This window comes from Danaus plexippus (assembly GCF_018135715.1).
Source record: "Danaus plexippus chromosome 22 unlocalized genomic scaffold, MEX_DaPlex mxdp_33, whole genome shotgun sequence".
NCBI lineage: Eukaryota > Metazoa > Arthropoda > Insecta > Lepidoptera > Nymphalidae > Danaus > Danaus plexippus.
The window spans coordinates 1,518,081-1,540,816 of NW_026869856.1; the positions used below are offsets into that span (position 1 = coordinate 1,518,081).

At 32.8% G+C, this 22,736-nt stretch overlaps 2 protein-coding genes across 4 annotated transcripts in view; both read right to left on the reverse strand.

Annotated features, from left to right (window-relative positions):
• Positions 1-2,213: 2,213 nt before the first annotated feature.
• Positions 2,214-5,153, reverse strand: LOC116773469 (NEDD4-binding protein 1-like). 2 transcript variants are annotated; one of them, XM_061528828.1, is made up of 6 exons: positions 4,962-5,153; positions 4,042-4,719; positions 3,801-3,973; positions 3,231-3,332; positions 3,041-3,160; positions 2,214-2,641 (listed from the first exon to the last, which is right to left on the reverse strand). In XM_061528828.1, exons 1-6 carry the CDS (start codon positions 4,992-4,994, stop codon positions 2,431-2,433), a joined length of 1,317 nt encoding a protein of 438 aa, XP_061384812.1. In that variant the 5' UTR covers positions 4,995-5,153; the 3' UTR covers positions 2,214-2,430. The 2 variants fall into 2 exon arrangements, with proteins under 2 accessions (XP_061384812.1, XP_061384813.1); XM_061528829.1 differs by having other exon boundaries at positions 4,846-5,148.
• A 3,646-nt stretch (positions 5,154-8,799) lies between these two features.
• LOC116773537 (protein Wnt-5b-like) overlaps positions 8,800-22,736 on the reverse strand; it is a 28,732-nt gene continuing 14,795 nt past the window's right edge. For both annotated transcript variants that reach the window (XM_032666013.2, XM_061528827.1), the window contains 6 exons: positions 21,516-21,772; positions 19,384-19,564; positions 14,866-14,977; positions 12,745-12,847; positions 10,895-11,052; positions 8,800-9,833 (listed from right to left, as the gene is read on the reverse strand). In XM_032666013.2, the coding sequence (XP_032521904.2) occupies positions 9,636-9,833; positions 10,895-11,052; positions 12,745-12,847; positions 14,866-14,977; positions 19,384-19,564; positions 21,516-21,772 (1,009 nt within the window). In that variant the 3' untranslated portion in view covers positions 8,800-9,635. The remainder of the gene's footprint in view (positions 9,834-10,894; positions 11,053-12,744; positions 12,848-14,865; positions 14,978-19,383; positions 19,565-21,515; positions 21,773-22,736) is intronic.

A 22,736-nucleotide genomic window follows, 5' to 3' on the forward strand; every position in this document is an offset into this window, starting at 1 on the left:
ATTTATCAATAGAAGGTACTGAAATTATGCTGAAAATTGGTAAGTTTTTTTTCAATCATATATTCTGCTTCCGCAACCCCAAACCTGTGTGCTCACCACTGGTATGATCAGTTTCACGGTTGGAATTAAAAATGTTGTCAAAGTTTAGTTTCGTTTCTTACTAAGTCACTGCGTTTAGAAGGGATGTTTTTAAGTTTCTTGATTGGTTGAGAAAGTTATAGGAGTTTTAGAGGTGTTCTCGATATGACAATAATAGAGGTGACGAAGATAGAGAAAAACGCTTTGACAGAGTGAGATAGCGTTAGTGGCCCATGAGGATCAGCTAGCGTGGATTATTTATTTATCTCATGTTCTTTACTGAGATAATAAAAAAAAATTATGAGGGTTCCAAATATGAAACGATAGACGTCTACTTTGATAAAAGATTCTTTTCTGAAAGTTTGTAAACCGTAAAATAATATCAAAAATTAAATAGTTTTGGAAACAACAAAAATTATAATTATTTTGTAAGTTATAAAATTTTGTATTTAACTTTTTTCTTTGTTTCGAACACAATTCATTTGGTACGTCCCATTATAAAGCTCTGTGTATATTATATTATCTGTATCGTATTTTGATTGACGTTTGACATTCATTAAAAAAAATAATGTCTTAACACGAAAGGTATTAAGAATAAGAATATTCTTCATATCAACATCGTAATATAATTTAGGATCGTATAATATTTTCAAATGTAATATTTTTTTTTAAATTGGGAAATTTTTATTTCAATAAAAAAAAAATATACATTAAAAAGTTTTAATGGCAACCATTGATGAAAAGAAAAAAAAATCAACAAAAATGAAAATATCCACATGTTGTGTGACAATGTTAAAATATTCTCACCAAAATATATTATGGTACTTTGAGAGATTACACTATGAAGAAAAAATAATATATACTAGCACATGCATAGGACAATGAATAATCATAGCAAGTATTAAAATCATTTAGAAATGGACTTTTTTAAATATTTTCAACAAACTTTTAATATATATATATATATATATATATATACAGGGTGTCCGAGGACTCAACGTCAAACAGAAACGGAGTGACAGGTTTGATTGTAACTATCATGAGAAAAATCTATCCCACGCAGTTTGAAAAGTTATAGGCATTTGAGAAATACCTAGACAATCGGTCAAACGGTAACCATCTCTCGGTTGTTGTGGTCCTAGGCTAGGTTTATTGTTATTGTATCCCGCGGCCAGACTTCCCCAGACTTCAATCCTCTCGATATCTTTATCGGGGCGTTCTCAAAGAAACAGTTTATTAAGAGCGAATTGAGAGCGGCGCCGACTGCTGCTGCTGAGGACATCAGCTCCCCAGGATATGCCCGGTTAGTAAATAGATCTTTTTTAAGGAGACGTAGGGCGTTGACATTTATTGCAACAAAAGCTGTTATATCCCTATCCAACTTTTATTCCCATAAACCTAGCCTAGCTCGAGATTTTTCCTTATTTTATCAATTTTACTTTCTCTTGTTGACTTTGGTAGGAGCGGCGTCACTATCTGTCTCGCTCACTCATGGCTGACGTGTCCACGATCCATCTCTCATCATTTTGCCGTAAACCAAGTACCTGCCATCAGCTTGTGCGAATAACAAGCACTTGAACTGAGTAAAATGGCTTAGAAAAATCCACTTACTTGAGTTTTTTATTTTTTACTCTTGTTTTCAGTGTGAACCTAACGAGTACTGTAACTTGTAACGCCACTCGCTTTGGTGCTTCAGTACATTTTTTTAAAAAGTAGAACCTTCAAAGTCGAATAATTTTGAAAATTTCAAATTCATAGTTTAACTAGTAGTCTTAATTCTAGAACTCGTGGTCATTGTGTCGTTATTTTTGACTGTGGTTCTAGAAGTGTGGTTCAGGGTTACGACTCCAGAGTTTAAATGAACACAAACAATGAAAATTAACCACAACAACCGAGAGATGGTTACAGCTTGACCGTTTTTCTAGGTTTTTCTCAAATGCCCATAACTTTTCAAACTGCGTGGGATTGATTTTTCTCATGATGGTTACAATCAATCCTGTCACCCCGTTTCGGTTTGACGTTGACTTCTGGATGTTCCATATATATATATATATATATATATGAGAATTTTTATGATTGACATATATAATATAATATATTTCGGTTTGACGTTGACTTCTGGATGTTCCATATATATATATATATATATATATATATATATATATATATGAGAATTTTTATGATTGACATATATAATATTTCCAGCGAACCCTGATATAAGTCTACACAACAAACCGTATAGTCGATGGAAACAGTTTAACTAAATACCCAAAGTTTGTTATAGAGACGGAATATCAGAGACGTAATTTTTTTTTAAACTATAGATGATAATTCTAGCATGTTGCCAGTGAACTATGATGGATGCCTGAGGAACTGCTCAAGGGGGGGTCCGTGTCTGCCGAGGGGATCCTTGGGGAACATGATCATGTCCCCCACCCATGTGAACGGGAGAAGTCTGTTCTCTATGACAAACCTCCACCTCGGATTCTCTTGAAGTAAATCTCTGTAGTTATCACCGGACACTATGACCCCGTCGAACTCCGCGGCGCACTGGACGATGTATCTATGAAATTATATTATGACAAACATCGCAACATAATATATATATATTGATCTTAATGTTAGTAAAACTTCAATTTCAAGTATATTATATTGAATTAGCACAGAACTTATTTATTTATTACAAAAATACATAATTCTATATCAATGAATACTACATTGGGCCGAGCATACAACTATACATAGCTATATTTAATTTACAATTAACAGAAGAAGGTAAAAGAAATAATAAAAAAAAATTACAAAATTAAAAAAACAAAAAAATTACTTAAATTTAATTTAATGTAATACAGGTGAATCAAGTGTGAAGATATACAAAGATATCTTTTATATTAAAAGTAAGAAAAAAGATAATCAGATACTCACAGCTCATTATCTTTGACATATAAATCTATCCACCAACCTGTCATCGTAGGAGGTGATAAGTTTTCCTTGCACCTCTCTAGACGGAGTGTACACCACCAGCTGCTGCCTTTCCAGTTCACTTAACAGCTTACCATCAGTGCTTTTACCGTGCCTACACCTGCCGGGATGCTTCAGTAATATATCATCAGAATATCACGGGATAGTAAACTAACAGAAGTAAATGTTACCTGAAGTGAGGCACAAATGCCTTTACAATGTGACCGCGTTTGACAAAATAATCAATGCAGATCTTGAGACCTCTCACTGAGAACACCCGCCCCTTAGTGTGCCTGGCGAATGTGACAGACATTAATAACTACAAGGACATATACTGATGACATAGAAGTACAAAAACAATGAAAAAAATTTGTTTACTAGATAATTTATATATATTTGCCCTACAATATGTTTTCTTAATCGAGGACATGATACAATCTTAGGTATTTTTTAAGCTAAAAAAAGGAGTGTTCTATCTTGATGTACATGTGTGTTTGTCTGTCACATAATAGCTCTGAAATGTAGTAAGCGAGCTCGTTTGACATCCTCTTTCCTTGTGGTGGTTCTTAGCAATATTATATTAATGTCTGTTCAGTGGTGAGTGAGTGTTATCTGTTTAAGATTTTTGGCATACATTACTTGACTGTGCACATCGCCCATGCAAATTGTGTATAAATGCCAATTTATATACAGGGTGTTTTGTTTTTTACTTTAATCAATGCACCGTAACAACCAAGTACATTAAACAATGATGTACTCACTGCATTGCTACATTACTTCCGTCGATCACTACCATCCTCAATCCGGTCCTGTTCCGTTTGTCTCGCACGGGGTTGTAGATGTTACTGCCAATACTATTACGGGAAGGGGATTTGCCAAGAATCACTTCCTTTATGTACAGATTCTCTTCCGTCTCCTCACCTTCTATTCTATTCTAATGACCAATTTATGAATGCATTTACTTTTACTATAACAGTTTTAAAACATACAAAACTATATTACCTTGAAGCTGTTCCAACTCCTTGTACTGCAAGGACTTTTGCATCCATTGAATATCTTCTGTGTGATGACCTCTAACAAGCGACCCTTCTCCCAGGAACTCATTTTTGATATGCCATTAACAAACCTCTTAATATCTTTATTGTTTTTACTTTTTTCTTTCATGTTAATAACTGTTACATCCGAGTCACCGCTCATAGATATACTGTCGGTGGACAGTGTAGCTGTTTGTTTGCTACTATCTAAATCTATGACAGTGTTCCCGAACTGGCCGGTCCCGTTTAAACTGTCGTTTGTAAGGTCTATAGTTAAGTAAGAATCTATATTAATTTCCTTAGTTAAGTTGATGACATCTTCGTGATTGCTTTTTATGGAGTTATTGGCATCTTCGTTCGTTCTTCGGGTATTTGGTGTTGAGCACTCGATGGGGCACAAGTCATTGTTTATGAGGTCATCATCGTCGCCTATAATTATCAGACTTTCATCGTGTTTATTAGTGTTTTGCTCTTGAAGTTTAGAACACTCAAGGTCTACTTCAATGATAGTGCTGTTAAGTGAATTAGTTTCATTGCGAAGTTGATTGAACAATGTCTGGATACACCTTTTTCTGTTCTTCATCAATGTCTTTTTGCTTTTTTTATTCCTTTTATTAATATTTATCATCGTAATTGGATTCGATATCTGAAACGTTTTGACTGTGACTTATACAAGAAGTAAGATATTTTTAATGTCAGACGAAAACCTTAAAATTCAAATGTTCAGTTCAAGGACACATTTCTATTCAAACACAATTCCCTATCAGTTTACCTTCACAAAACATAAATACTAAGTAAATATGATGTTATATTTTGAAATCATCCGTTCTTATTTTATAAAATAAATTAGAACAACAAACGCCAATTAAAAAAATACACTGAGCTTACAGAGAGGTGTCTGGGTTTACTTTTTCTACCCATGTTTATCACGGTTTTTTTTTTAATTATTAAATTTAACACACGTCCAAGACTTAAAGCGAATAAAATAAAATAGTTTTCAAATGATGCTCGACAAATATAAAAACACAATTCTTTAATATAAAAATTTTGTTAAGCGATAATCTGTCACCCGTCATCACATTTTTTTTTTTTGTAAATTTTTTACGGCTCTGGATCCGAGTCCTTTTGAGCCTTAATGTTACAAATTATCATTTTCTATTTACGACAGTTCATTTGACAAAACACACTGAAAATCTGTTATTGTCTGTCACAGTTAGTAAATCACTTTGTATTACCAATGTGATTTTTGAGAGTCATATGTACTTTCTAAGAGTATTTAGACACCACTGAGAGACGATGAAGGAAAATATCGTAAAGAAACCTGGACTTATATATAAAATTCTCGTGTCACAATGTTCGTTCCCGTACTCCTTCGAAACGGCTTGAACGATTCTCATGAAATTTTGTGAGCATGTTGAGTAGGTGTGAGAATCGGCCAACATCTATTTTTTCATACCCCTTAGTGATAAGGGTTGTCCACCCTTAAACTTTATTTTTTATTTTTGAACGAAATTTTTTGTTTTTATTTTTTATAATGTGGCATCAAAAAATACATACAACCCTCAATTTTTGCTTTTTTTTTATCACCAACCCCTACTTTTTTATATATGTATGTATATGTAAACATAATACGAGTGTATGTTTGTTTCGACTAATATCTAATATGGCTGAACGGCGTTTAACGGGACTTATTGGCTCGTAGCTGATGTAATAAAAAGTAACTTAGGGTACTTTTTTTCAAGATCCCGAAATTATAACGCGTAAGTGGGAGGCAGGCCGCATACGGGGCTTTAAAGTTTTGTCATAGTTTCTTATTATTTTCCTTACGCAGACAGAGTCGCGGGTAACAGCTATGCATGCAGTGCATGTCTTTGCACGGATGAAGGCCATAAAAAAAACAGTGTATTATTTAGACATTATAAAGTTTCCACAGTATTCGTAATAAATTTAAATAGCGGGTAAAAATATTTCTCCGTAGACAGTAGTGACTGAAGATGTTGTGGCACGGGCACACCATCGGAGACGAGGACAAGTTCACATACAACTATCAGTCTTTGTACTAGATATGCTGGACACTGAAAAACTATGTGCTGCAGATCTGCAAGATCATGTTGGCACTTCGGGCAAGTAGGATTTGGTACTAATTGCAGTTTATATAAATGACTGGGCGTCCGGCAGTGGCCGAACCTTAGTCTGTTGATTGTAACTATAAATTTTCTGTTATACTGCTTTAATTTGTTATACCAAGGTTGGGCGGGCGGGGCTCTCTGTATGTCTGCGTACCATGTTCCTTTTTCTTTGCTTACAGTCTTCCAGTACTCTTTGTATAATGATTTCAGGGCCATGGTGAATGTGTGGTGAAAGTCAGTATATGGTGTCTTCAATGAGTTGCTGTGGTTTCCATCGGCGCGTCCTCTGGTGGCCTGATCAGCCAGTTCATTTCCAATGATACCATTATGTGAAGGTACCCATTGTAATTGGACTACTTTACCATGAATGTGCATATCATATAACATTTCTTTAATTTCATAAAGAATATAGCCTACTGAACCATTTAAAACATAGTCACTTTCAGTTATTTGATCAATTAGTTCTGAATTGGTCAACTTTGTTTTAGCTTCCTGTACTTTTGGTTTTTCACGTCTAGTGATATTTTTGGTTGTGCTACTTTGTATTATTTCCGGTTTCGGTGTTGCTGCTGGTGCCTTTGTAAGTTTTGTTAAAGGTAAACTAGGGAATTCTGTTGAATTCATAAGTTTAGGCGTATTAACTATTTGTGAGTACGACACTGTAGAGCATTTTTTTCTTTTTAAATATACAATCCCGAGATACTGCAACATATGTTTCTCCACAGTTAATACACTTAATTAGTGAATTTTCAGGGCATTCGGAATGGTGATGTTCCTTAGAACAATATTAGCACTATGATTATATCTAAAACATTTGTAACATTGCATAAGAGGAGCTTTGTACTCACTGCAAGTAAACCTGTATAAGTCTAGGTATACACATTCAGGTAATGTAATAGTTAAAAAAGTAATGCTGATTGTACCTAATGGTTTTCTTTCTCCGTTCACCCTTTTCATAAAACTCCTGACACCAATAATTTCATGTGAAGATGAGAGTTTTTTAAACAGTTCTTCATTAGATATGCTTGTGCGAACAAATCTTACCACTCCCATTGTTTCCACGGCCCTAGCTGGTATGTAAGCTTTTAAATCATTTTTAGTATGAAAATTGGATTTTTTAAGAAACGCATTGGCATATTGTTTGTTCCAGCACTACGCTCACTTTATTTGCATTGACTCGTTTAATATTTTTCACGCCCTTGACTACATTTTTGAATAAACTGGCAAGTGTTAGTGGATTTTGGTTCCCAAGTTTAGTGTCTTTAGTGCTCTCAACAAAAACAGAGTACTCACCCTTGCTAGTACTTTCAGGAAATACATATGGGCGCGGTTGTGGATTCCGAATTATATTTATATAATTATATATAGTTATTTTTTAACTTTAAGTGAGTTTGTAATACTTTGTGCTACCCTCTTCTATACATTATTAAAAATCATCTGACACTGTCTTTAAAGGGCGAGTATTGTTAGTGAGGATTCATTCTATAGGTGGCACCAAGCGAGAAAACATTGTAAGCCGAAACTCTCGAAGTCTGAATACAAATCTGTTACTGTGCAGTCTGTGGTATTATTTCTAAAGCAACCTATAAAGAAAATGGATCCTAATAATAGTCCGGAGCTCGCTACTCCGACGTACACGTGTGTATCCTTGTTTATATTATAGTTTATAATACTTTTCACTGTCCTCGCTGCTATTGTTCCACGAAACTTCGTCTCCGGAATAATGTCTTTTAGGTGGTGGAGGCCTACAGAACCCACGGTCGCCCGGGGGGTGGGGTTACCCCGGAGCTTCAAACATATTTTACACTATTTATAATTTTGCGTATTATTTACGACTACTTTTTACAACAACTATTATTAAAGTAAATATTTTAAATTTTCCCGCTTGTACTTTTGAAAAGCCCGCCAATTCTCCATCACAAAAATTGTGATGTTAATATTGTTATAAACAAAAAATAATAGTAAAAAATCAAAAACACTAAGATTTGATATGCAATAAAATTGTATTATTAATTCTTAAGGTTCAATATATTTATAAAAATGTTACAAGGCAACATTTATTTATAGCTACATATATTGTTATTAATTTCAAGGAATGTGTTCAACTAGAAAAAGGCTAGTGAAGTTCACATTAAAACTTTTTGTTATTCAAAAGCTAGTGTGGTTGTGACATTAAGAAATTAATGGTGACAGTAGTGCGTTAGGTGTAAAGAAAAAAGAAAAGGGAGTAATTCGTAGGTATATAATAATGCTGAAATATTGATGAATAATATTGAAAAATTGTTGTATTAGTACAGAAACTGAAAATAAAGAAATTTGTGACAGCTCATAGTATAGAATAAGATTATTAGATACTTCTAAATCTAATTACCCGATGAGTTCCTTTTCTCGATAACAAACTGAAAATAGTTTCAATTCGGTTTCAATTCAAAACAAGTGAACTATTTATGTTCAAAAAATTAAAATATTAATAAAACTCTCCTTTAATTTGAATAATATTTAAAGGTTAGTTCAGGATTATTATTTTAATTTAGTTTATTAGGTTATCCATTAAAAGACTATTAATAAAAAAAAAAAATATTTCGGTATACGGATTTTATTTTATTTCATTGATCGTTTCATCGCTATTCTAAACCTTATTGAAATCAAAATAATTAATAATTAAATATTATATACATTTAAGATAAAAAAAAATGTTTCTTTAAACAACTATACTATAACTATAGGGAGCCTCAATTGTAGCATAGATTATATTATATAGCCTTCTAAGTTTGAATTGAATTTAATATTAATGTATGTGAATTCACGTTAGTTTACAGTTTAGACATATGTCAGGCAATTCTAATATCCTAGCAAAAATTACGAACCTATTTAAACTTAAGAACTATTTTTGTTATTTTATCTACATTAAATATGGCTGCTATTTACAAGCTAACAATATGATTATGAACAAAGTAAATGTATAGAAGATAATAAATATATTTTTTGATATTAATTAAATTTATAACGAATAAAATATGTGTGAGTATGATTAAAAAAATTAATGAAAATATTCTCTCTCTCAAGTTCTCCAGATTTTTTTTTAATAATTTAGTTATAAATTATAGCACTTAATTATATATCGAATAATGGAAACTAAAGGCGGAATCAATATATAAATAATGTTTTACGTGATCAATCAAAATTAAATAGGCGTAATTGTTTTAAATCCTACAAACAGAGAGTATTAAAATAATGAGTATTAACAATAAATTAAATTATAATAATTAAGTACTGATCCGTCTTTTGTCATTTTTGATCGTATTTCAAATTGACATTTAGTTGTTCTGTCAACTTGACATTTCGAAATGACAGAAAAAATAACAATCATTATTCGGTCAACATAAAAAATACACAGAATTAAATTAAATAACATATCAAATATTAGCTAAATCTATTTACAAGTGTGGACCTCGACGGTTCTAACGCAAGTGTTGCAATCAACGCGGCAGCACCAGTGGAATTTACACTCGCATCTCTCCCTGAGGACGGTTCTGTGTGTGTTGTATCCGCGGCCGCAGCACATTAGCGCACACCCCTCCAGCCCTGATGAAGTCCTGGTACATTCCCGACCCGTCGTTCCCAGAGATCCCTACGGATAAAAATCGCATCTCATATATAATTAATTAAAAATAAAATTTGTGTTCGCAACATTAACGAAAAACTTAATACGTTCCGTATAAAGTATTGTGTAAACTGGTCATAAGGGTATAGACGCGTATGATATTATTTTTAACATAATACTAGTGACATTGCTATCAGCTGCAACTAGATTCTCTTTATTTCGGAGGCCATAGATTCGGTTCCCGATCGTGTCAAATAATTTTTGTATTCTATTGTGCATTCCCTACTAGATATTTCCGTCGACTTTGCCCGTCTAAAAAGACAACTTAAAAACAATGTACTTTCGTTTATAAATAATTGAAAATAAGCGTATAAAATCGAAGGAGCCGTAACGTAACAAACATGATTATAGTGAAATTGATAACTTCCTTCATTTGATGTCGGTTGAAAGTAATCTAAGTTACTTTTATCACTTTACCTACGTAAGGACAATAGTCGCTTCAAATTATATAATACTATAAACAAAATCATATGCGTTCAGTGAAGAGCTATTTAATTTTAAATTACAAACAGAAACTTTAATTTTATTCATTAGTAAAGATTACTAAGTTTTAAATTTTAGCAACTCTACATAGTTCAGTATGCTTAGCACACGTTTGTACCGTAACACTACATACGAACCGTTTCCCGTTATTCATTCAATGACCTACGTTAATACTAAAATGTGTCAAGTTTATGAATGAAAAACTGTTAACGCTCCGTACGTATTGTGACGATGCCCACTTGTGGTAAGCGCACGCGTTATTCAAAAGATTGCCTCCGAATAAATTTTTCGTATAAATTACATTCTAATAAAGATTCTCGTTGAATAACGAAACATATCGATGAAAAAGTTCGATTTCAATTCGTAAATCATATATCTTTTTAAATACGATTCAAAAACCATTTTACTTCTACAGAGTAAAAATAAATTAAGCTAAATTAAGTTGATATGATTTTTATATCAATAAAATTACAGAATAATAAATTTTAACAGCTTGTATTATTCTATATTTTTCTTAAAAAACATCACACGAAATTACTATTCACCATAGTTTCGTTGCGTATACAATAATTTGGGGATTCCTCTAAATAAACGAGATCCTGAGCCGTCGGCATACTGTAGTTCGGATCGCCGAGACGTAGCTTGCCCCGTCTCGATACTCTTACCTCGGTAGCACCTTCATATTTATCCCTCAAGTAATCACCTGCAGGAGATGAAACAAATTAACATATCAATAACATCCATTTTGAAATAAGTTTCTACACAAAAAGGTTGTATTACATCCGAGAAGAATATTTGAAATCACTGTCTCTTTATCAGCATTTATTGCAGCTATCAAATATATTTATTATAAAGTGAATTTCCTATTCCGAGAACTATTATAATATACGGCGTGCAGTGTACATGTAGCAGTTTTTAATAAATTATATTTAATTATAGCTTTGGGTCATTGAATGTTTAATAAATAATGTTACGCCTAAACCGAATGTTTTGTTTTATGCCCGCCGGCGACTATTAGAGGAAAGTAGGGCTGTCGCGTTACACGATTTCTTAAAAAGACAATTTTACGTCACTTCCTTTCTAGCTGTCAAATAGGTGGTAAAAGATCTTACTTTATGACTAATTAATAAATGTTTTACAAATCTTGTCAATAAATGATTTTTTATTTTATAGATATATTTTTAATCCGATAGAGGTTACGAAGATTTTTTTTTAAATTTAATATACTAATATTATTGTCATATTTAAAATTACATATTATATAGAATGTTTATAACTCTAAAGATGTGCCCCGAGTTGATTTACGCAGCCACCCATGCAAGATGTCTCACTAAACTGGTTTTGTAATAATTTAATAGCCGTGATTATTGCTTCTTGGACTCTTTTAATTGTACGTTGTGTTTTATTTAAATCACTCCGCCACTAAATGTCAGGGGATAATAAATGACACTAAGGAGTTTATCAAAAGGAGTTTTACATAAGCTGCGTATAAAATATATTTTTAATACAACAACTAGATTAGTGTTAATACTGAAATATAGATCCATAGCAGTTTCTTAGATAAAATAAACCAATCTTAAAATAAAGAGAAAATTTAAATTTTAATATAATAAAATATGTATGTCAGTCAGATTAAGGCTTTAGAAGATATTGTTGGAGTCGTAAATAAGATACTTTATGGATACAATCCCTTTAACTTCCTACTGTATTGATAACTTAGATAAGTTTAAGTGGGATGCCATGTCTTAAGGATTAAGTTGTGTTAAGCTTACATTTTAGCAAAGATGATTATTATTATAAAACCTTCACATTTTAACTTACTTTAATAATAAGAATCTTGCTTACTTATATAAATAATAGTTTTTTTTTTATTCGAAAAAGTAAAACCTTACTTACCTTCACTCTTACTTTTTGGAATAAAAAAAAACGAATAAGTGAGGACACAAATTAACTAGCTACCAGGAGACCATAATACGCGAGGAGTATTAATGAAAGCCATCAAGTTCATAGTATCAGATCAAACACAGTGCACTATCATTTACAAAGTCACGGGTTCTTAATTCGAATGTCTGTCGCGAATGGAGCTTAATAGAGCGATTTATATAAACTTATAGACGGCATTTGTACTCCAGTGAACTCATGATCGCCTGGTAACTTATAGCAATTTATCTTAGCCCCTTTAAATGTTAAAAATAGTAGTAGTAAAATGTTTTAAAAATATTGAGGGAAATAACGTAATTATTGAAATTCACATATTTCATTCATTCTTTTTATTTTTTGTCCTTCCTATTGAGTTATAATAATAATACAAACACAGAAAAAAACAGATTTTTTCTTTATTTCGGGCTCATTATAAAATAAAATGACCTCATTTTAACCCTGATCTCGACCTTACCTATTTCCCTAAAACTCGGCAACTGCTGCCAGCACGTGATGAGGCTGCAGGAACCGGAAACGCCATGACATTTACACGTCACCCGGGACTTCTTTATAACAGCCTGGGACAATTAATTCAATTTTAATCTGTGTAAAAAATATTACAGATGTCTGGTTGAGTTAAATAATGGGATATTTTGACACTATATATATATATATATATATATATATATATTTTGTAAGTAATAAAAAAAAGGTAGAGCTTCAGAGTTTCCAGAAGTCGTAATATGTGCAGTAAGAAGGTTTAGGGTCAGGAGACAGGTAGTAAGTTTGAAGTGGCAGAATAGTGACAGTACATATTAAGTAGACAATTTGTATGTACAGACGTGCATACAAATTGTCTACTTAATATAGTAATTTCAATTTTATGTCCAAGTTCGTTTATTGGACGCCATTTTCCTTAGTTTCATATTATTTAGTTACGTAGTTATCTTTCAAAATAGACACTACATATATATATATTTAGATTCGGAAGAATAATTAACTTAAAATGGTACTAATTACAAACAAAACTTTTTAATAATTCTTAAAAATTAATGAATTAACTAAAGTATCTCACAGAATCTAATAAAATATACGAAATGTCTCACGTTGCCGAAATTACAGAGCTCCGAGTGTTCCGACGGTTCACGAGGAATGCAAAGACTCGATACAAGACTACAGGTCTTTTGATCTTTTTAAGAAAAATTAATTAGTGGCCAGTGAGTACTTTAACAAGTCAAAAAGGAGGGTTGCTTATAATATATAAATATTCGTTCAATATAAAGTTACTATCGTGGTGGCCTGGAGGTAAAAGGCCCGCCTCTCATACGTGAGGGCGCGGGTTCGAAACCTGGCAAGTACCAATGTGATCTCTTCCGAGTCATATGTACTTTCTAAGAGTGTTTAGACACCACTGACGGACGATGAAGGAAAACATCGCGAGGAAACCTGGTCTTATAATTTCAAGTTATAAGACTGAAATCGCCAACCCGTCTTGAGCAAGCGTGGTGATTAATGCTCTAACCTTCTGCATGTGAGAAGTCATCCAGAAGAACATCCAAATCGATACAGCTAGCTGTTCTTGAGTTTATAAATTGTGCAACTAATATGACCTTATCTACATATATTATATATAAAAAAAATTGAAAGAATTTTTGAAAAGGTTCGATCTATTATTCCAACATCAAAAAAAAGCAAACAATTTAATCAGAAAATTTTACTACAACTTTTTCATCTAGTTAAAAAAATATTTAAATTTTACGATTTCATAAAAATGGACAGGATACCTACCAGTATAAGCCAATATTTTAAAGTTTTTAACAAAATTTCTGATAAATCGTAAAACATTAAATAGTACAGTCTCCACGTTAAGTTAAAAAAAAAAGGATAACTATTCATAAATAAGTTACAATTATTATTCATTCGACTAGTGTATATTATTATACTATTAAGGTATGTTAGGAAATAAGAAACGTAAAAGGCTTCGTGTATAGTGTGGCAAAAACTTTTCCTAAGCACTGATCATCGTGTAATGATATCAAAGATCTACATTTAACTTGCAAATATTATTGAAAGTGGTTTCAATAAGACTAGCAAGTTAAATGTAAAGTTTATATAATTTGTATCCTTAGTACAAATAACGAGACTAAATACAGGCAGTTACAACGTTAATTATATAAGTGTAAAAAGTTTTCTAAACTAAAATTCAAAATGTGTCACCAAGTTGCTATCACTGTTTATAGTAAATAAATAGATCAAAGTAATGTATTGTTGAAAATTATCATATGCACATATAGATATATAAATATATGCGTGTGACATTTAATTTGAAAAATTATAATTAATTTGATTCAATAGAATTACGGTTTGATTGAATATGGCATAGTCAATAATATATAAGAAAATTTTCAATGAAAAACTTCTACGATTTTCGCATTTAACTGTATAAAAAATAGATTCGTTTCACCTATATTATTACGAAGTTTACGAAAATATGTTTATAATTAAATTTATTTACAGGTTTCGAACCCGAAAACGGTTTTTCAAGGTCACGCATCGTAACCACTGCGCTATAAGCTCCTAGTAGTAAATATATTACCCGTCTCCCGGCCTCGTTGTTATGTCTATTCATGAGCTGCCTGCCCTGCTCTCTGCTGCCTCTCTTGACTTTTCTCTCTCTTTCCCTGATGTCGACGAAGTCTTCTGTGAATCTGGTAGAAAAATTTCAATTAAAAAAAAAACACCTTTTAAAAATATGTTACTAAAAGTATTAAGTTTAGAAATAAATTTTACATAATATCTGTGTAAATGTGATAGTTTAATTGATCCATTCATAAGCACAAGTAATGTCACATAAGCAATGCAAAGGGAACATACAATTAATTGAAGTAAGGCCACACTGATATACAAACATCCTCCCTATACTAAATAAATATATGTCAGTCTTCAAAAACACATGACTTATTGGAATCATTGCAAAATATTAATTTTCTTTCCATTAGTGTCAAACTTTGCCAACTTAGATATCAGCTCCTGGTACCGAAGAGTTACCACGTGAGAGAGACAACGTTCAGAAAGAGATGGAAATAGCTCGGCTACGCCCACGGTTACACAAGCTCTACGGGTTATCGATTCGTAGCACTGAAAAATATTTTATTCAATGGAAATTAAACCTTAAATGTAACTGCTCTTAGAATTATTTTAACTTGAAGTTGTTTTCATATTTCATAAAATGCTTTTTTTTTAATCTAGGTTTATTTATTAATTATTATTCTTAATAATAATATTATTGATTCATTTTACAGTCTATATAAGTTTTAAGATTGAAAGAATTTAGTTCGGAAATAAAATTTCTCTTTCTGAAAGTACCTTACAGGTCAGTCTCGTATGTAAGCCACGAAATTTTCCGGATTAAATACCACCATGCGTTTATGTGTCCCTGGTAGATGATAACGGATAAGCGTGTTTAACACGGTTTAACCGGGTTTATCCGGGTTTTGTTTGTTCCAACGATTTATAAAGAAAATGCCACCTTTTATGTTAATTTTAAAGGTTTTTTATTTTGTTTGATTAATTTCAATAATAAATAATTTCCTTAGTTTACTTTACTTATTTTTACTTATTACCAAAGAGCTTTTATTATAAGTTTAGGCGGTAAGATGGTTCCTGACAAGATTATTAATTATTGCCACCATAATAAATTAATAATAATTTTTTAACATTTTCATGAAAATATAAGAAAGATATAAAATCCCTCGGAATCCAAGACACATTCCACAAATTCTTTCAAACCTTCTCAGCATTTATGATGTCCTGGTGCGAAAAATATTCGAATGCGGGAAATATCTTTTAAAGTAAGGAAGGAAGGAATTATTCGTCTATTTTCTTCAATAGCTACATTCCTGTCATATTTAAACTCCTATTGATCCTACTACCCTGGTAAAGAAAATTCAAAGAACCGAAATATCGACTGAGCTTTTGAATTTTTCCAACTAATAAAGCTTTTGGTACGCATGTGTGACTGGAAGCTCCGCCCCTTTTGTGTATGTATATAACCGATAACGTATACACGCTCACCATACATTTCCCTGAAGGGGCTGGCTTTTCCCGTAGTCTTTAGACTCCTCATATCTATTGCTGCCCTGGTAGCGAAACCTCAAAAGTGTGACGTTTGCTTACATGTGACCATATGTGTAAGTTCGTCACACTACTATTAAGTACTACGATTCTTACTACTTCTTCATACCAGTTTACTAGAATTTCATAATATTTTTAAATGTTATGAAAATGTATTTTTTTAATAATATGAAGAATCATTCAATCAACTCTTAAAATACATTAAAATTTAAGGTAAATGGAACATTTTTATTTAAAAGCAACACATGCAAGACATCGATTACTGCGACGATTTTTCAGACTGTATTAGTAAATCAAATAGGAAACAAAACCTACACACATATAATGAATTATGTTTTTAATTTAAATTTATCATTTACTGAAAAAAATATGTACGATTCATGCATTTTGAAAAATGTATGCATTTTGTGCCTAAACATATAACTTCTTTTATAAAATTTTACATTAAAAAAAAAAATTGATTTATATTATATGAAATAATATTTACTATCTCAAAATTTATCAAGTGTTAATTATTTATTAGTTTAGTTATAATAATAAGTTATTAATTAATTACGTACAATTTTCCTAAAGTAAGGTTGTATCAGAGTTAACCAAAGTTGTATTTTTTCTATTTGTACTTAGTACAAACACTTTCTGAGTATTGAGAGAGAGAGAGAGAGTTAAGGATATAAATTTTGATATCCTTGAACACAGACAAACAAACACCATGTCAACTACTCACCATATATACGTCTGTTTTAGTTTTTTTGCCTTTTGAACCAATGAACCCTTTCCATACTAGGAAACGTCATAGGAGTTCAGATATTTATAGGAGGTAATATTTTTATTACTCCCCTTTATATAGCGTAATACAAAACTAGTGGCGACAAAAGGTTTAACATTAGACTCGGTTGAAATCATCACACTTCACACTACATACGGAGCGTTACAATTTTTTCATTCATAAAACTTGGCACATTATATTACTAACGAAGGATTGAATGACGATTGTAACTTGTGCTAAGCATACTATTACGATTAGTTAAGAACAAGCTAAAGGTATCAGTAGACAAGAAACATCAGCCGTCTTAAGATAATTCAGTAAAAAACAAATATATACATATTTATTTTTATTACTGTTAAGGAGCAAATGAAATATTTGTGCCGCTCCTGAACCGCACTGTCTTTGAATTCGTTAGCGACCTCTATCTCCGCTCTGCTGCCCTGGTACCCGACCTGTCTTAAACCATGCTTTGACAACCGTGAAGATATTCTGACAGTTGCAACTTATTTATTTATTGGCAGGTTAATTTAATGTGTAAAAAGTATCTCAATTGCCGTCGTACCTTAAAAAAAAATAACTAACTTTATTATTCCTTGTTTGAATGGCAAATTATTTCAGCATTCCAGCTTGTTTGTTATAAAACCTCTTTACAAGATAATTTTTTGTAAATAATTTGTTTGTGAATTAAATTAAATGACTTAATTTCATCAGTAAGTAATTAGGTTTAATGATGAAATGACATGTGAAGGAAGAGTACAGGTGAAAAATTCACCTTCGATACTTCGCTCCCAAATACTAGGAGATAAGGAAACAGAAAGATATATTTCATACCTTCGCCAGGAGTATCGGGACGATTTATCAACCAGGTACGTTTACTTGTGTGCTTCGACGTGACACAACACGTAAAATGATACAACACGTAAAGTATATATTATGTCTCTTTCTAACATAAAGAGAAATCTGAAATGGACTGAACGCACACACACACCCATTAATATTCACGGAAGTGTGTATGTCGTGACAGGTACATTTTACCTCTCACGGTTTATTGTTATCCTGGTATACAGGTACGAGGTAAGACAGGTGGATTCTACCTTTGAGGGTAATTGGCATAAAAAAATAGAATCGCAAAACAGCAAACAAACGGAAGCAGATTCTAAGGAAAAAAATTAAATTAATTTAAAAAAATATTAATTAATTTTCCACTAATGAATTAACGTGAAAAACGCAAATTTTCCTACAACAAACTCGCAAGGCTACCAGGGCTGCAGAGACAACTAGAAGTTTAATAAATTCCAAGGCTAAGAGGCGAAGCGAAACATAAAAATCACATAGTACCAGGAGCGCATAAAACTATAGTAGTTTTTCAACTAGTATTCTAGGAAATATATTAGTATTCTAGTTGTAACGAAGTTCTGGGTACAAGGATAACATGAATCGGTAGAGGTTTACAACTACTTCAAGTTGTAATAAGAACTATTTGTAAGGTAAAGGAAGCAGTTAAGAATATATATAAATTCTATGTTAATGCTGTTTACTTCAAACTGTGATTCCCCTTTAAGTCAAAGGGCATGAGATAACTTTCACATGTATTTATTTTATTTATTAGAAATGAGTAATATTTATTTACGTTATTATGATAATGTATATAATATTTGCCCCTTTTAAGGATTAAAATATGAAAAAAGTATTGTCTTATTTGCAAGGACTTTGCTTCTTTCGAGGCTTTATTTGTTGAAGTCTGCATCTGTATATCTCCATGGGTAATTTAATGTTATATTTTAATTAACAGTTATTTCTCTCAATATATTTGTACCCTTAGTACGACTTATCATCCTCTAACTAAATACAAAAAGTTTGTTACTATCGTAATTCTTCTTATAATTCCACTATTTCTTAATAAAATCATATACCTACTTCCTTTTACAAACATTTATGAATGTAAAACTGAAAGCTCAGAAAGTAGTTTGAAAATGCACACTTGTAGTAAGCACGGTAATATTAATTTCTTTACAGATAAAAGCGTACCAATACAGACATTGACCTGTATATAATCTTTTTATATTAAAACTATAATTATTAAAAAAAAATTATAACTAAATATTAAATAAATATTTTTACCATAACCTATAATCAATGTAATCCCTAAAATAACACGCCATTGCAAAAAAATTTTTATCTCTATCTTAATAAGATTTATTTTTGTAGAACTACCTGTATCCGTATTCCAGGTCGTCTCCACACCCTCCCCAGAGCCAGTCCTTGTGCAGGTGTCTGGGCCTGTTAGCTCTGCTGCATCCACAGGAACTGAGAGTGCCGTCGCGACACGCTCGAGATAGGGATAGGCTTACACCAGCTGCTGTTATAGCGTGGGTGAAGGCTGTCTCTCTTGATGCTGGAAAATATACTCGCTTGGATAAACAGGTTCTGGATTAGACCTGGAGAGGGTTCATACTACAACGAGATACGAAATGTTGAAATTATCTTATATATATATATATTTACAACACTACGAAGTTTGTTTTTAGATACTTTCTATGAATATAAATAATTCAATATTAACATTTTAATATTTTTTTGCAATAAATATAAATGATTGATCTGTCATAAACATCGGCTTACTAAATAATTAATATTATGTCTTAAAAAAATGCTTTTTGAATCCCCATACTGTAATACTCAAAGACGTGTAAATAGTGAGTAATCCATTTTTTATAGTGCTTAGTACGAGTTATAAAACCATCTATAAATCAGTTCCCGTCAGCCAAGAGTCTGCAGCCAAGATTTAGGGTTTGATATCAGCTGAAACTTCAAACTGTTCTCAAGTCGTTTATAACTCTAAGTTTTAAAGTTAAATCTGAAAAGACTTTTGAAGGTTTTTTTTTAGTTCAGTTCGCTCGTTTCACACAGGTGAAGTTTATAATCTGAATATTTAAGTACAGATATCCGATTGTTACGTATTGTTTGATTTAATATGGTTACCAGCGTTAATAGTTTTTCACACACAAATCTTCGCTTATAGTATTAACGGTGGTAACTTGTGCTAAGCATACAGAAAAATTACCAACCCTCTGTTTTACGTTAGACGTATCAACACATGATAAGGGTAAATATATTGTTTGCCATACTTTGCACATAAAAGTATATGTCGAAGTTATAAAACATTTAAATGAAACTAATATTTTTCGGATTTACAGACCTACTACGCGAATTTTATTACTTTAAGCACTACATAATCCGCGCATTTCGGACATTTTTCGGCAACCGTGATCACGGGCAAAATTCGCGTATCAAATCCGATAAATACTAGTTTTATTTGAATGATTGGAAAAGTCTTAGATCTCATTTAACAACACTGAATCAAAAGCGAACGATATAATCAATTACTTTAATTCAATAATGTACATTGAGATCGAAAAACAGAATTAGCTAATGGCATCCGGGGAAGAAATCAAATAAGATAAAACATATAAAAGATAGTAAATAAAGAAAAGATATGATCTTCCTCTGTTTTTATATCATTTTTATTGTGTCCGTAACGCTCCTGGCCTCCGTTAGACAAATATATGTCCACATTATGTGATGAGTGAAAATATAGAGGAATGGGAAATTTAATGGAATGGAAACATCGCTTATTTTTTCATTTTTCAGATGTACTAACAAAATAATTGGATTCGTTTTTAATGTTAGCCATGTTTACTTATCAATATTTTGTAAGACAGTCGTTTTATACACACACACACACACACACACCCACACACACACACACGCACACACGCACACACGCACACACGCACACACGCACACACGCACACACGCACACACGCACACACGCACACACGCACACACGCACACACGCACACACGCACACACGCACACACGCACACACGCACACACGCACACACGCACACACGCACACACGCACACACGCACACACGCACACACGCACACACGCACACACGCACACACGCACACACGCACACACGCACACACGCACACACGCACACACGCACACACGCACACACGCACACACGCACACACGCACACACGCACACACGCACACACGCACACACGCACACACGCACACACGCACACACGCACACACGCACACACGCACACACGCACACACGCACACACGCACACACGCACACACGCACACACACACACACACACACACACACACATATATATATAATAAGACCGTTTTTGTACTGGCTATTATTTTATTTTCCTTGTTAAAGATTTTTAAGGCTATGTAAATGAAGCAATATCTTTGTTACTTCCAAAAAAATTACATTGAACTGGAATCTGGATAATGTCAATATGAAATATAATTATAATATTACCGATCAACGTCAGTGGACCGAATACGGTTTCGTCCCGCGTGATGGAGCAGTTCCACCTTCTATCCCGGAATTGATACTGACATTCCTGGATTCCCTTCCTGACACCAAGGCCGACGGCCGGCATATGGTCCTTGTGTCGTCTGCAAATCCGACGCTGTCCCGGGGTCAGTCCAACTAGCTTGGAACACATCCGGGACCTGTCTGAGAACGGCTCCGTCTGATTCGACCATTCCTCAAACTCCAAGAGACCCATGTTGCTAGAACAAAAAATATACTTAGTCTTCTTACAAAGATTATTTTTTTTATTTAATTCTACGTAACATTTATAAATGTTATATGGTGTTAGTCTAATACATTAATATATTTAGTATATGATATTTAATACATGAATATATGTCATATATTAATCCATATATGAAGTGGTCTTCATTGGTTACACACTGTCCTATAAACGTTGGGGCCAGTTATCTAGAGCAGCTCACACTCTTCGTGGGGAAGTTCTTCACTACCAATCATATGATTGTTTTAGAAACTCCAAGTTATGGTGGCGTTTATAGCAAGACTGACTCTCTTAAACTAATCTTCAATAAAAATACAGTGGATTAAGATCAGGACTATCTGATGGCTCTTCAGATCTGATGAAGTCTAGAACGTTCGTTTTACAAAACGTAAAATGTAACAAATATTTTACTGTGACCGTAGGTATAAAGCGTAAGTAATTCTTTTCCTTTTACCATCCTATATATCACATCAATTATCACTTCAGAAATAACCAGTCCGTCTCTTATTAGCTGCTAGTCCTCAGTCATCTTACTAGAAGATGCACCTTTGCATTTTTTCTCGCTTCGTACAAGTTGAATGAAACGAGCTCATCGTTTCGCTACCGAACCCTGTTTTTTTGGATATGGGTTCCGTTTTCCAGCAGTAAAATTGAAATTGGTGGTCGGAACATTTTTTTTAATAAAACCACCCCAGATAACTGGGCTATCGAACAAAAAACCTTCGACTATCGGACTTTAGATTGTCGAGATCATCTCCGTGGATGAACGACTGAGTCGCCAATATAGTTCCGCTCGCTTCACCCAATAAAATACGCGATATGGTTCTAGGGAATATTTTCATCTCTCGCTATGAAATCTTATTCTTTCAGACACTACTCCTTTTAAGTCTTTCCTTACTATTTTGATCGTCTTTGTAATAGGAACACTAGTCGTGCGTGGA